The 11,801-nt window shown below is 48.3% G+C and overlaps 1 protein-coding gene across 1 annotated transcript; it reads right to left on the bottom strand.

The window, feature by feature from the left end:
• Nucleotides 1-7,105: 7,105 nt before the first annotated feature.
• Nucleotides 7,106-11,757, bottom strand: LOC308224618 (DNA-directed RNA polymerases I and III subunit RPAC2-like). The gene is made up of 5 exons (XM_080624746.1): nt 11,681-11,757; nt 10,276-10,373; nt 8,624-8,700; nt 7,631-7,713; nt 7,106-7,302 (listed from the first exon to the last, which is right to left on the bottom strand). The coding sequence occupies exons 1-5, from the start codon at nt 11,717-11,719 to the stop codon at nt 7,255-7,257; spliced, it is 345 nt and encodes a 114-aa protein (XP_080480872.1). The 5' UTR covers nt 11,720-11,757; the 3' UTR covers nt 7,106-7,254.
• Nucleotides 11,758-11,801: the final 44 nt, after the last annotated feature.

The following is an 11,801-nucleotide window of genomic DNA, read 5'->3' as shown; positions in this document are numbered from 1 at the left end:
ACATTTTTACTGTCTCAAAGAAACAGTGCTGTTTGCATTGGTGCATGCCTGTCACAGCCTGCAGGGAAGCTCACTGGTGACCTGGAGGGAAAGAGGGGACATCGCTGGGTCACAGCCACAGCACAGCACTGACATCACACTGCAGATGCAGACATCTCTCTTCCTTGTTTCCTTACACTTTAACTTAGATCATTAAACCTTTGCAAAAGAGTAAAGACGCTCCTCTTGCATCTTGTCTGTTTTTTGCAGTGGGTGCATTACATGGAGCTGGATGATGGCACCATGCACACATCCAAAGGCATAGATTTGTGCAGGGTTAAGGTAAAACGTAGGTGTTGATAAGCTCTCCTGGGTTTCATCTCTCATTGCCCCAGGCTTGCTAGCATTATCTTCTGCAACAGCTCCTCAGTGGCTTTGTAAATCTGCACAGTGGAAACCATTTCAGGCTCTTGGGTGGCTGATGCACGTATAACACTTGCTGGCATGGGTTTCTTCTCCTTAGAATCATAGAATAGTTAGGGTTGGAAAGGAACTTAAGATCATCTAGTTCCTTAAAAGGCATTGAGTGCCACTGGCTACCTGGGGAGGAAAGAGGAAAAACAGCAGCTCCAACTATTCACTTTCTCTTGAGAAGTCTTACGTATCCCAGTGCCCTTTTGCAGAGCTTTAGGCCTTGGTGTGTGTCAGAGCTATGAAGAGGACCTGAGATCTGGAGGAGGTCCTCAGGGCCTAGAAACATGGCTTGGTGAACTACAATCCTTCATTTTCATATCCTGTTCCATCCAAACACATTCAACACCTTGGTTTGCCCTGGTCAAGACTCTAGCCTCATGTCTCACACAGAGAAGCCAGTCATACACAGAAAAGTAAACCAGTACATCTCTCACAGAAGGCAGAGCTGTAATACAGCTCTTCATGTATTATCTTTTATTCTAAACAATGAAATAGTTTCCACTGTTTGCTGTGATGAGCAATTGCACTTACCTAACCTGCTCCTGAATTTACTCAACATCAAAGGCTCAGAGAACCTGCTTATCTTCCAAGCTTTTAGTACCCCTTGGTGAAGGTGGCTCTGTCCTAAGCCACTCTTTCTCACCTTGTGAATGGGGAAGGCTGACTAGTGGGGATAGAGGACACAGGCAGCAAGAGAATGGGTGACAACATCCATCTCTGGGTGTACAAGAGCAGCCAAAGAGCTGTCAGGGTGTGAGATGACTTTGTGAGGGAGTATATGAATGTGGTTTCAAAAGACAAACCATACTGAGCTTTGTGCTCCCTTTTTATTGGCTGGTTTAATCCACTGGGGACTCACCGAAGGGGGCAAAAATGAGATCTGATCCTTTCAAGGAATTAAGGAAGCAGAATTCCTCCTGAGCTTTACCCAATACTTCACCGACCTCCTGCTTGAACACATCCCTCATTGAGATTGCTGGTCTTAAGTCAAAGGCCTTGACACTGGCGACAAGCTCTGCACAGACAGAGGTGTCCCTACTCATTGAGGGACTGGGGCTCAACTGTTTTGTAAGATGACATTTCTGCGAGCTGTTGTGCTGCTGATGCTCCCCTTTCTGTGAAATGGGAGTTGAGAGACACTGTGTAACATCTGCCCTTTGATTTGCATCAAGTATTCATTGCAGGCAGACTCCCACCCAGACCCAGAAGTACACACAGCCCTCCAGGCACAACCGGACCTGCAGTGTTCCATTAAGAATTCATGCCCTAAGGCTTTTTAAACTGTTTTCATTTTCTGTGGGTTTCCGCCTCCCATCTCGCACCAGTGCCACGCACTTCCTAGGGTAGGAATGAGCAGGAGGAAAAAAATGATGATGGAGCCAGACGAGCAGAAACATCTGCCAGCCAAATGGTCTCAAGACTGAAGCTCCAATTTTCAGTCTATGAACGGCACTTTTTGTCTCCTGCCAGAGGGTGAATCTGGATGCATGCCCAGGAGTCAAACAAGATCTGAGCAGAGAAAGCATCAGCACAGCCAGTAATACAGGAAAAAGCGGAATTTTTGTGGAATCTTCACTCTTTCCTGCTGGTTTCCTGCTGGTTTCCTGCTTACTACATGTGAGCAACAGAGACAGTTTTTGTATTGGAACCTGAAGAACAGCAGTTGTTCTGGAATTACCAGATTGAGAAAAACAGCCTGTGGATACCCCACTGCCACTAACGTGACTTCAACCTTCTTTGTGATGTACGGTTCTACAATTCAGCTAATAACTGTTCTGATTTCCAGGAGTCTGGTCAAAGTTCTCATTTGATTCCTTTTTATTTCTCTTGTTACTTTGGTATAAGCCTGCCAGCCATCAAGCGTCAGGGAGGATGGGCACGCTGGAAGTCAACGCTGTTACCAGATCTTATACACATGCACACCAGCAGCTCTGCCTGCATGGTTTTTCCCCCTCATGGTCCTAAGAGTTTCTGCTTATTGATGTATGTTGATTTATGCGGTCTATTAATTCAGGAAAATCTTTACCTGGAGCTCTCACAAGCTTGTGTTTCTTGGTGTAAGGACTTTCATTTCAGTTATTCTGAAGTGAAATATTATATTATTTCACTTCAGCTATTGAAGAACAAAAATTAAGATGCTCATTCACCAAGATGTTTCTTCCATTGTGTTTTAGACTTGGTACGTCAGTGAGGGGGTGTGATTTCTGGCTGGCGCTACATCCAGCACCAGCCTGGTGTAAACTATGTAAGTGTGTTTTTATAAAGAGATTACATTTATCTCCAAGCCAGAAGGCTGGTGGGGGAACTTTCCCAGGATCCTGACAGTATTTTGCATAGAAAGGAGGAAAAAACCCAACAGAAAACCTTGCAAAAATACATCACACTGCAGTTTTGGAAGGGCTTACACTGCACAGGCCTGACAAACCAGAGAATAAAACACAATCAGACAAAATGAGTCTGCTTCTTTTGAAAGAAAAGCTTGCTTTCTTTTGAAAGAAAACAGTCCATGCCCCATCCCAAGAAACTGGCCTATGAGCAAGTGCCAGAGGGATGGGAGGCTTGAGAGATAATTTGCTAACCAACACTTTGTTATCATTATGGCTCAAATGTAATTAATTCCAGTGGAATTTGTTGTAATAATATTAGTCCTGGTGACCTCATATGTTATACATGTTGCTGCCATTAGGACTCCAATGTGTTACCTAAAAGATACGGAACTCTTAGCCATCTGTGCTGTACATCTGGAGCTGTGAGGACATCTGGATCTCCTCATCTGCAATTGCAGTCCAATTCTTCCCCCTTGGCAGCTGAAGCTGTCAAAGGAAAACCACTGGTTTGGGGTTCAGGAATGGCCCAGTGTCTGTCCCAGCATGTTTAGACTTTGTTTTGCTGCTGCTACACTCACTGAGAAATCCCTGCTTTGTTTAATTTGTCTTCGCTGAGTCTTTGCATTCACTTTTTTGTCATCTTTCATCACCCTGGTCAAATCTCTCCTGTTTATCCATCTTCTTACTTCTCTCTCCTGACAGATACTGGCGTCTGCTGATCTGGACCGTTCCTTCCGTCCGCAGCATGACTCTCATCTGAACTTGATTATTAAAAGAAGCAGGCAAGATTAAATCAGTTTAAAACTCCCTTTTGTTTGACAAATATATGTGGGATGATTACAGCTACTGTCAGAGGTTGCTGGACTCAGATCTTCTACCCAGGGTTTAGAACAGTAACACATTTTCAATGAAGGGACCAGTACAATTCCCTCTATGCTGATTTACTTTCATACAATTAAACAAAGTTTGACTTAGAGTCAGATTAACGTACTTTTCCCGAGTCTGAGACCTGCTCCTGAAAGTTGCCCATTTGATGTGTGCATCCAGCATGGCAGCAGGTCCAGAAGATTCCCATGTGGATGCCCAGTGCTGGAGAAGTCCTTCTGACTGTGCAGTGGCAGGACTTGGGGCTGTTTGGTGCTTCACAAGATCTGGACACACACCCTGTAATCTCATAGCTTGGTCCCTATGCTCACTTTATAGGTCTGCACTATAAGGCATATGCACACTGCCTTCACACAGTTATAAAACTTCTTTGGAGTCTGCACCATGAGATATATTACTAACAATCAATTATTTGTCCTCTCAAGGACATCTTGTCCTGTTCCCTTCATGTGCCCTGCAAACATGAGTTCATGCATTTCCCTTGGCTTCATTTCATGTTGTTCTTTTTAATTTTCGCTTGTATCTGAAACCAAAGGCGTGAAACTGTGCAAAAGGACATTTAAGATTGAAACCCAGTTAGAAAAATGATCTACCAGCTGCATCTGTAAAACAGTGGCAGCATTTCCCAAGGTGAGGGGATGGAATCTTTGCCACTTAAATCATGCTAATCTGGGCTTGGTATGCATCTGGAATGTGCTGCAGAAACCCAACTTATGCTGGGCCAAAGTGCCTTTCCACTCTACTAATGTTCCCACCCCAGATGTGAGGCTTGGAAGAGATGCCATGGAGGGCAGACAACCCTTTGTAGTCTCCCTTTCTGAAAATAAAACAGCTTGATTTTCTTCCAACCTCACTTTCCACCAACAGTTCCTGGAAGAATGGTCTGGTAGAAATATCTAAGAAAACATGAACTAATGGCAAAGCTTGCTGAGAACAAATAATAACTAGAGAACAGCAGCAGAGAAGGCAGTCCCTTCGTAATGGCCATCTCATTGGGAATAGACTCACTCCCTATGAGCAGGTCTTTTCACCAGGAAGGTCGTGTTCTGACTACTGCATCTGAGCTGGGAGCTGCCTGCGAGGTGACTGCACATGGAGGGTGTGTTCTCAGACTGGAACAAACAAATAGTTTTAAATAGAGAGTCAAATAGAGAAAATAAGGAGGGGGTGGTTGTCAGAACAGAGAGCTTGGGTGATCTGTATTGAATAAAGTACTGTCTATGAGTAATTCCTGCTGTGCTCAACGGAAGAAAATGAGCTGTTTAAAAGATTCTAATGTCCTGCAAAACACATTAAAAGTCTTTGTTCTTAAATGCTTTTTCCTTTTAACTACTTTTCCACTAAGTGTGGACCACCCTGCATTTTAGGAATAATCAGCAATGATTCCTTCCCAGTCCCAATACTGCTTCCATGGTATTTGTGATCCCTACTAACAGTGGCAGCAAAGTACCTTGCTGGGCATTCAAAGAAGAATCAAGGCAGCCCTTCCAAACCATTTCATGATCCTGTGCAGCCCTGATCCCAGCTGTGTTATATCCACAATACCTGAGCATAGCACCACCGATGCTACCTGTGATGCTCAAATCTGTCGCTCTCGTCAGAGAAAAGCCTCCTCCTGCTCTCCATGTGGCAATCCCGTTTGCTGCAGACCTAGCATGTCCACCACATCCCATTCCTGCCTGAACTGCTCACACGGTGTGCAGTACTTCATCACTCATGCTCTTGCTCTTTTGTATCAAAACAACCTTCACACTGCAGCTGATTTTGTGATGCTTTAGATAATGGCAATGTGCTGTTCACAGCCACTAGTCACAGGCACAGGGGAATCCTTTTACCTTAGTAAAAGTACCTCTAAGGACCAAGCGGGTAATGCCTCTTCTTATGCTCCAAGGGCAGATTCAATCACTCCTGCATTAGCAGCTACACTCAGATCATCATTTTACCCTTAAATTGTTCAAACCCAGTCTCAGATCTGCATTTCATTAATATTGCCACAAACAGACAGGCAGGAATTCGTCCCAGATCTGGATATGGCCATCACTTGCTGCATGTATCTGAAAGTGACTTTCTTCTCCTCTGGTAGAGCTTCCCCTGTGTTTTCCTTCCAGACCTCATCTATTAAAACCAACATCATAAAGTTTGACCAAGTGTGAGAGAAGAGAGTTGAGATATCTTCAGGAAACAGGACCCCTTTAAAGCTTTTCTATTGCACTGGCATCCAATGGCATTTTCCCATCCCTAGGAGGTCTCTCTTAAGCTACAACCACGACCAGGACCAGCAGATTTCAGCTCAAAGAGAAAGTAACAACTATCAGAAAAAGAGATTTTAGCTGCTCACAGAAATGCAAGTGCAAAGCCAGCTCCCTGCTGCCTGGCTCCTATTGCCCTTCACAGGGAGAGCTATACAGTTACAGGCATGCACATCCTTCGCTTGCTTTCCCACTCACGAAGAGTGGTCCTTGCAGCTCAGCTCAGCCCAACAAACATGCAACTGGCCCACAGCATGCCCTGGATGTCAGAGGAAGTGACCAGCAGGCCAAAGACCAGCTGGGTTTCAAAACCTTTTTAAAAAGCTCCAAGTGATGGAGCAACTTTCAGCACGAGGAAACCAGCCCAGGCAGGAGCTAAAGGGCTGCGAACACAAACCACCACCAGCCTGCCAGTGAGACCAAGCCTACCAATTCCTATTTGAAAAGGTGATTTTCTACAGAAGACCTGACATTTCACATCCTCCCTTTTACTCCTCTGTATGTTAATGAAACATGGTGGTGTTTGAAAGGAGACTCTTCCTCCTGGGTGTTTCTCATTAAGCAGCAATCTCCCCTCTGCCAGGTTAAAGTCATTCCACCTTGTCCTGTCCCTCCACTCCCTTTGAAAAGCCTCTCTCCAGGTTTCTCAGGATCTCTCAGCCTGTCCCCAGAGCCCTCACAGCATCTCTGTGGCCTCCTCCAGACTTGCTCCAACAGCTCCACGTCCCTCTTGTGTTGTTGCCCCAGAGCTGGACACAGGACTGCAGGGGTGGTCTCTCCAGAGCGCAGCAGAGGGGTAGAATCCCCTCCCTCGACTGCTGCTCACACTCTGGGAGTGCAGCCCAGCACACAGGAGGGCTCTGGGCTGCAAGCGAGTAATGATCTGTTTGAAAAGGAAGTCCAGATGTAGCTGTTGAAGTCAACTGCAGTGGTGCCTGTAACAGAAAGATTTAAATTGGGAAAGGGTGCTGCCTCTCTAAAAGCTGGATTTTGCACAGTGCTGAACTCCTCTGCTCCCTGTGGACCTGGGGCAAACTAATTCTGTGCACAAGGCTACCTGGAAACTGTATGATCTGAAAATCCTGGGCAGGAAACAGCAACGACACTTGGAGAGGGAAAGATTCAGACAGAAGAGTGGAAGAACTGCCTTTTATCATTTTCCATACCCTGCTGAGTTGAACACAGTGTCACCTCTGCAAACTCCATAAACTTTATTATTAGAGAAAATACAAGTTTGCATCAAAACAGTCATAAAAAACACAACCAAACAAAAGTACTTAGCATAGGGAATTCAACACACAGATGTTACACACGTCCATGGAGACTGCCATCCCCAAACACTACTGCATCTCTTCCTCCCTCTGGGCCCTGTACTCCTTCATGCTCCTCTGCAAACAAGAGCAAAGGACAAATGTTAACAGCATATACCTGAGTGACTCGTACATTCCATTACACCACCCTGCTTTGTGCTGTGACTCCTCTGTCCAGTGCAGAGGACCCTGAGCAGCTCTGACAGAGCTCCAGGTACCTTCAGAAGTGACTGAGCTTTAAATTCACTCCAAGGAAAAGGAACCCAGGCCATGCCGCAGGTCAGGCAGAGATGGTCTGAGGTAACTATAGGTTCTTTATGCCTACAATACAGCTGCCAGCCCCTTCCTCTCGCCTCTGAGACCAAGAGACAGAAAAGCCCTCTGAACTCTTCAGGAATAGTCTCACCTCAAAGGTGTTGAGCACATGTTGACAAACACCCATCAGGTCATTCAGCCCCTTCCGGAATGGCTCAACAGCAGGAAGGGCCCCTTTGGGAAAGAAGATGGGTCAGTGGTTTCCAAAGGGGTTGGTAGCCCTCTCCCTCACTGCTCTGGGCAGTGTGGTTGATCCTCCGTGATGGGAACAGGCTCTTACACCAGGCACATGCCACACACTTCCCTCCTACCAGCCCACCATCAGCACCCTGAACGCTGAGCTCAGGCTCAGGCTATGGTGCAGGAAGAGCAGAGCAGAACCCTGCAGGTAGCCCCACAGGGAAGGGGTTCCCTTGACAAGAACAGCCTCAGCACTACTCATTTTTAGGAAATTAAACAGTCAGCAAGCACAAACTAGATACTCAAGGGAACAGCCCCATAAGGAATGAAATAACACTGTCCTCCTGGGGCAGCACACAAAGCTGTGGAGCCTAGATGGAGGGCAGTGGACTGAGCTGAAAGGGTTGGTGTGCTGGAATGAGTGAGTGATGGCCAGAACCTCAGAGTTGTCAGTGCTGCCTATTAACAGGGAACACAGACCCCTCTGGGAGGCAAGTCAAAAGACAGCACAGACTGATGTGGCTTTTCAAGAGAGTTTTGGTTCACAGCCTGATGACCAAAGCTGCCAGACAGCCAAGAAGGAGAAGCAGAATCAAATTATCTCATTGCAGCTATGTATGTCAGCACATTTTGGGGTGGCTTTCCAAAACCTCTGCTGATTTAGGGGTAGATGAAGCACCCATCACCTCTGACAGGACGTAGCAGATCTACCTTAACCCAGCACTACAGTACAGTGCCTGCTGCCAGCCAGACTGACCAGGCACAGCAGTTGTGGGTGGCTTGCAAAGAAGAGGGAGAAGAGTGGTTTCCTTTACGGAAATGGCTGATGGTGCAAACCTGACATGAGCAGAGAGGATTCCACCAAAGAAGGGCCCTGAACATGAAAGCAATGCACATCCCATACCTCTGGTCTGGATCCGGAAGTTGATCTTGCTTTCAGAGGGGTGTGTGATGCAGTAGCCACAGAACTCTACATCAGGGCTGCAGGAGGGGCAAGAGGAGAAGAGAGCAGTGAAACACAGGCCAATCCACAGCAAATCTCAGGGAAGTCTGAGGCTTGGGCCACCCCAGACCTGCTGGGGCTCAGGATGTTTCTAACATGACTGAGGGCCTTATGGGAGGGATATGCTGAAAGGACATTACCCGTGTAACCTTATTCACACACCTCCATCTATCTCTGAGCTGCAGCTGGAGTTCGTAGAGGAAAGACCTGGCTGGCACCCTGTTCAAACAGGGGATCCTGGGTGCTTGGAAACCTCCCTCCACACAAACCTGTTGCAGTTCTAATGGGCAAAGGAGGGAGAGGGGTCTCGAGCAACACAAGATGTCTGCAGACTGCACGACATCTGCCTTCACAAGCCGAGGTGGTTGGTAGAACATTTGTGCATGCAGCAGAAAGCACAGCCCCTCACAAGAAGGCTGCTCTTTTTCTTGTCATGGTGATCTATCAGAGGAATTCACATGACATTTGCAATGCAACTGTCATTTGAGATGATGCATTGAACTTCCTGCTGGAATTCTTCTGAGGCTTACCAGTGAGTCTTCACAAACCCCCAGTGCCTCCCAGCTAAATAAAATCAGAGTGAAGCCATTTGTATATTTTAATGGGGGCAGCAGGATAATTCATTTCCAGCATCAATTCCTGCCTCTTGATGGAAGCATTAAAGATTTGCTTAATACTGACTGTTCCTACCCTCTTTTCTGACAACACTTGTCCAAGAAGGTGACATAGATACTGCGTGACCACCTGTACTTACACAGAGTTGCACATCATTTTACCCAGAGCAACATAAGACATTCAGAAATCTGCCACATGTCAGGCATTACATTTCCTCTGTAACTAACCATCAGAGCAGTGAGAGTTGGCTGCTCTCTAAGCGATGAGAAGCCAATAGGGCAAAGGACTCACTGGCCAGCCCTGTCCCACAGCACCCAAGCAAGGGAGTAAGGCAGGTGCAAAGGTGGTAGCCAGGGCCAGCCAAGGGTCCAGGTCACCAGGCAGGTTTGTGGGGGTGAAACAGGTCCAAGGCCAGGCCAGGAAGCCAATCTGCAGGTCAGGTGAGGGTAATGAGGGTCAGACAAAACCTATGACCACCAAGCAGGTGTACAATGTACAACAATGAGGAGAGGTTGACGTCAGGTCAGGAAGTCAGTCCATGGGTCAGCATCCAACAGCCCAGTACAGGCTGAGCTGGAGACCCATATTCATACAACATAGCTCAGGAGGGACTAAAAGCCCTGAACTGAGCTTAAATGGGGCTCCTGAGCCTGTGGGTAGGGTGTGTGTGGAGGCCCCAGGTGAGGCTGCTTAGACCCATCAAGACCTATTAGTGCTCTCAGGGGCTAACAGCCCAAGAAGAAAGTTAATCCTGCGAAGAGAGGGAGTAGGTAAGCAGCCTTTAGCACCAGGTTTGATATAAATACTCCAACAGGCATGCACAGAGGTAGTTTTGCCTTGTTCCAGCAGCAACTGAGATACAACTCAGTAAGGAGAAGGGAACAGTAGGAGACAGAGGAACTCCCAGTGGTACCATGTGCTGTGGGGACTCCACTTACTTCTTCATGACCATGTATCGCAGGGCATTGCCAAGTGTGTGGTCCTCATCATGCAACACAAACGTGACGCAGTTTCCATTTGTCCCATCTGCCTGGACCTGCCACGAATGGGGAGAGAAGAGATGCTGTAAGGTTCTTTGAATACCAGCCCCAGGGTGAAAAATCAGCAGTTCTGCTCAGCTTCACCACAGGCACTGGGAGGACTTGTAGCTCTGGCTGGGTCATCGTTGCGGCTCGTGTCTCAAGCACTGGAGTGTGACCAAGAGCAACTCCACAGAGGAGGGAAGGTGGCAAAATTATCGACCTCAGAGAAAGCTCTCCCTGGTTATCAAAATGCCTGTGCACCCTTGCTCCTCACAGGAAAGAAGAGGAGCCCAGAGAAAGCTGCAGCTTCAGGACCCATGGTGGAAAGAAGCTGAGAGTGACTGTTCAGGTTGGTGTGATTCCAGGTCCTGTCACCAGCCCAGGGCTAGACAGCAATGAGAGAGACAGTCAAAAACTACCCAGAGAAGCGAGCTGCCTGTCAGCAGGGAAAGCTTATCCACCTCAAAACCAACTATAAGCCCAGATTCACACACTTAGGAGAAGCCTGGGGAAATTATTGGGGAGCCTCAGGCTGCTGAGCCCACGCGTAATGAACCCCACAAGGCCAACAACCAGCCCCTAGTGTGGGAGACCACTTTCCTCCTGTCTGCCTGTCCCGGAGCTCAGCTCTCCCCAGTTCCCACAGACAGACGGGGGCAGGGAGCATCCGATGCTCCTGTGCCAGCTCTCCCTGTCGCTGTGACTTAGAGAAGTGCCGGCAAGGAGCCCGCAGCAGTTTTCCGGCAGGGCAGTGCCATCTAGTGCCTCCTGCTGCTGCAGCGGCTCTGGAGCGGGACTCAGCGGCCTGAATGAATCGGGTGAAAGGCAGGAGACGAAGCCGCTGTTGGCAAAGCCACCCAGAGGCCTGACGTTACACAGTGCTGAGAGATACTGCCAGAGAGGAGATTGAGATGGGATCTTAGGCAGAAGCTCTTCCCTGTGAGGGTGCTGAGGCGCTGGCACAGGGTGCCCAGAGAAGCTGTGGCTGCCCCATCCCTGGCAGTGTTCAAGGCCAGGTTGGACACAGGGGCTTGGAGCAAGCTGCTCTAGTGGAAGGTGTCCCTGCCTGTGGTAGGGGTTGGAACTGGATGAGCTTTAAGGTCCCTTTTCCCTTGAATCTACCCTCACTATCGCGATTTATCCAGACGGCGGCACACTCCTCCTTAGCGTGCCCGTGCTGAGGGGCCCGGCCCAGGGAGACTCCGGCTACCGCTGCCGGGGGAAAGCAGCGCACACTGGCTGAGCAGAGCCGACTCCCGTCCCGTCCCGTGCTGTCCCGTGCTCTAGGCCAGCCAGCACACTCTCTCCTGGCCTCACTCACCGTCTCCAGCGCCGCCTTCCTCTCGTCCTCTTCTGCCATGGCCTCCAGACTACAACTCCCAACAGCCAGCGCGGGGCGGTCCCACCGGAAGTAACGTCACGGCGACACGGTGTCGGTGCGG

The sequence above is a fragment of the Psittacula echo genome, assembly GCF_963264785.1.
Source record: "Psittacula echo genome assembly, chromosome: 8".
In the NCBI taxonomy this organism is placed as follows: domain Eukaryota; kingdom Metazoa; phylum Chordata; class Aves; order Psittaciformes; family Psittacidae; genus Psittacula; species Psittacula echo.
Note: the sequence above shows the minus strand (reverse complement) of the source record. Positions and strands in the feature narration are given on the sequence as shown.

Excerpts from the sequence above, each read along its gene's own strand:
- LOC308224618 (XM_080624746.1), bottom strand. The coding sequence starts at position 11,719 with ATGGCAGAAGAGGACGAGAGGAAGGCGGCGCTGGAGACG. Across the intron at positions 10,374-11,680 it reads GGAAGGCGGCGCTGGAGACG|GTCCAGGCAGATGGGACAAA; the intron begins GTGAGTGAGGCC and ends CATTCGTGGCAG. Across the intron at positions 7,714-8,623 it reads CTTCCGGATCCAGACCAGAG|GGGCCCTTCCTGCTGTTGAG; the intron begins GTATGGGATGTG and ends TCTTTCCCAAAG.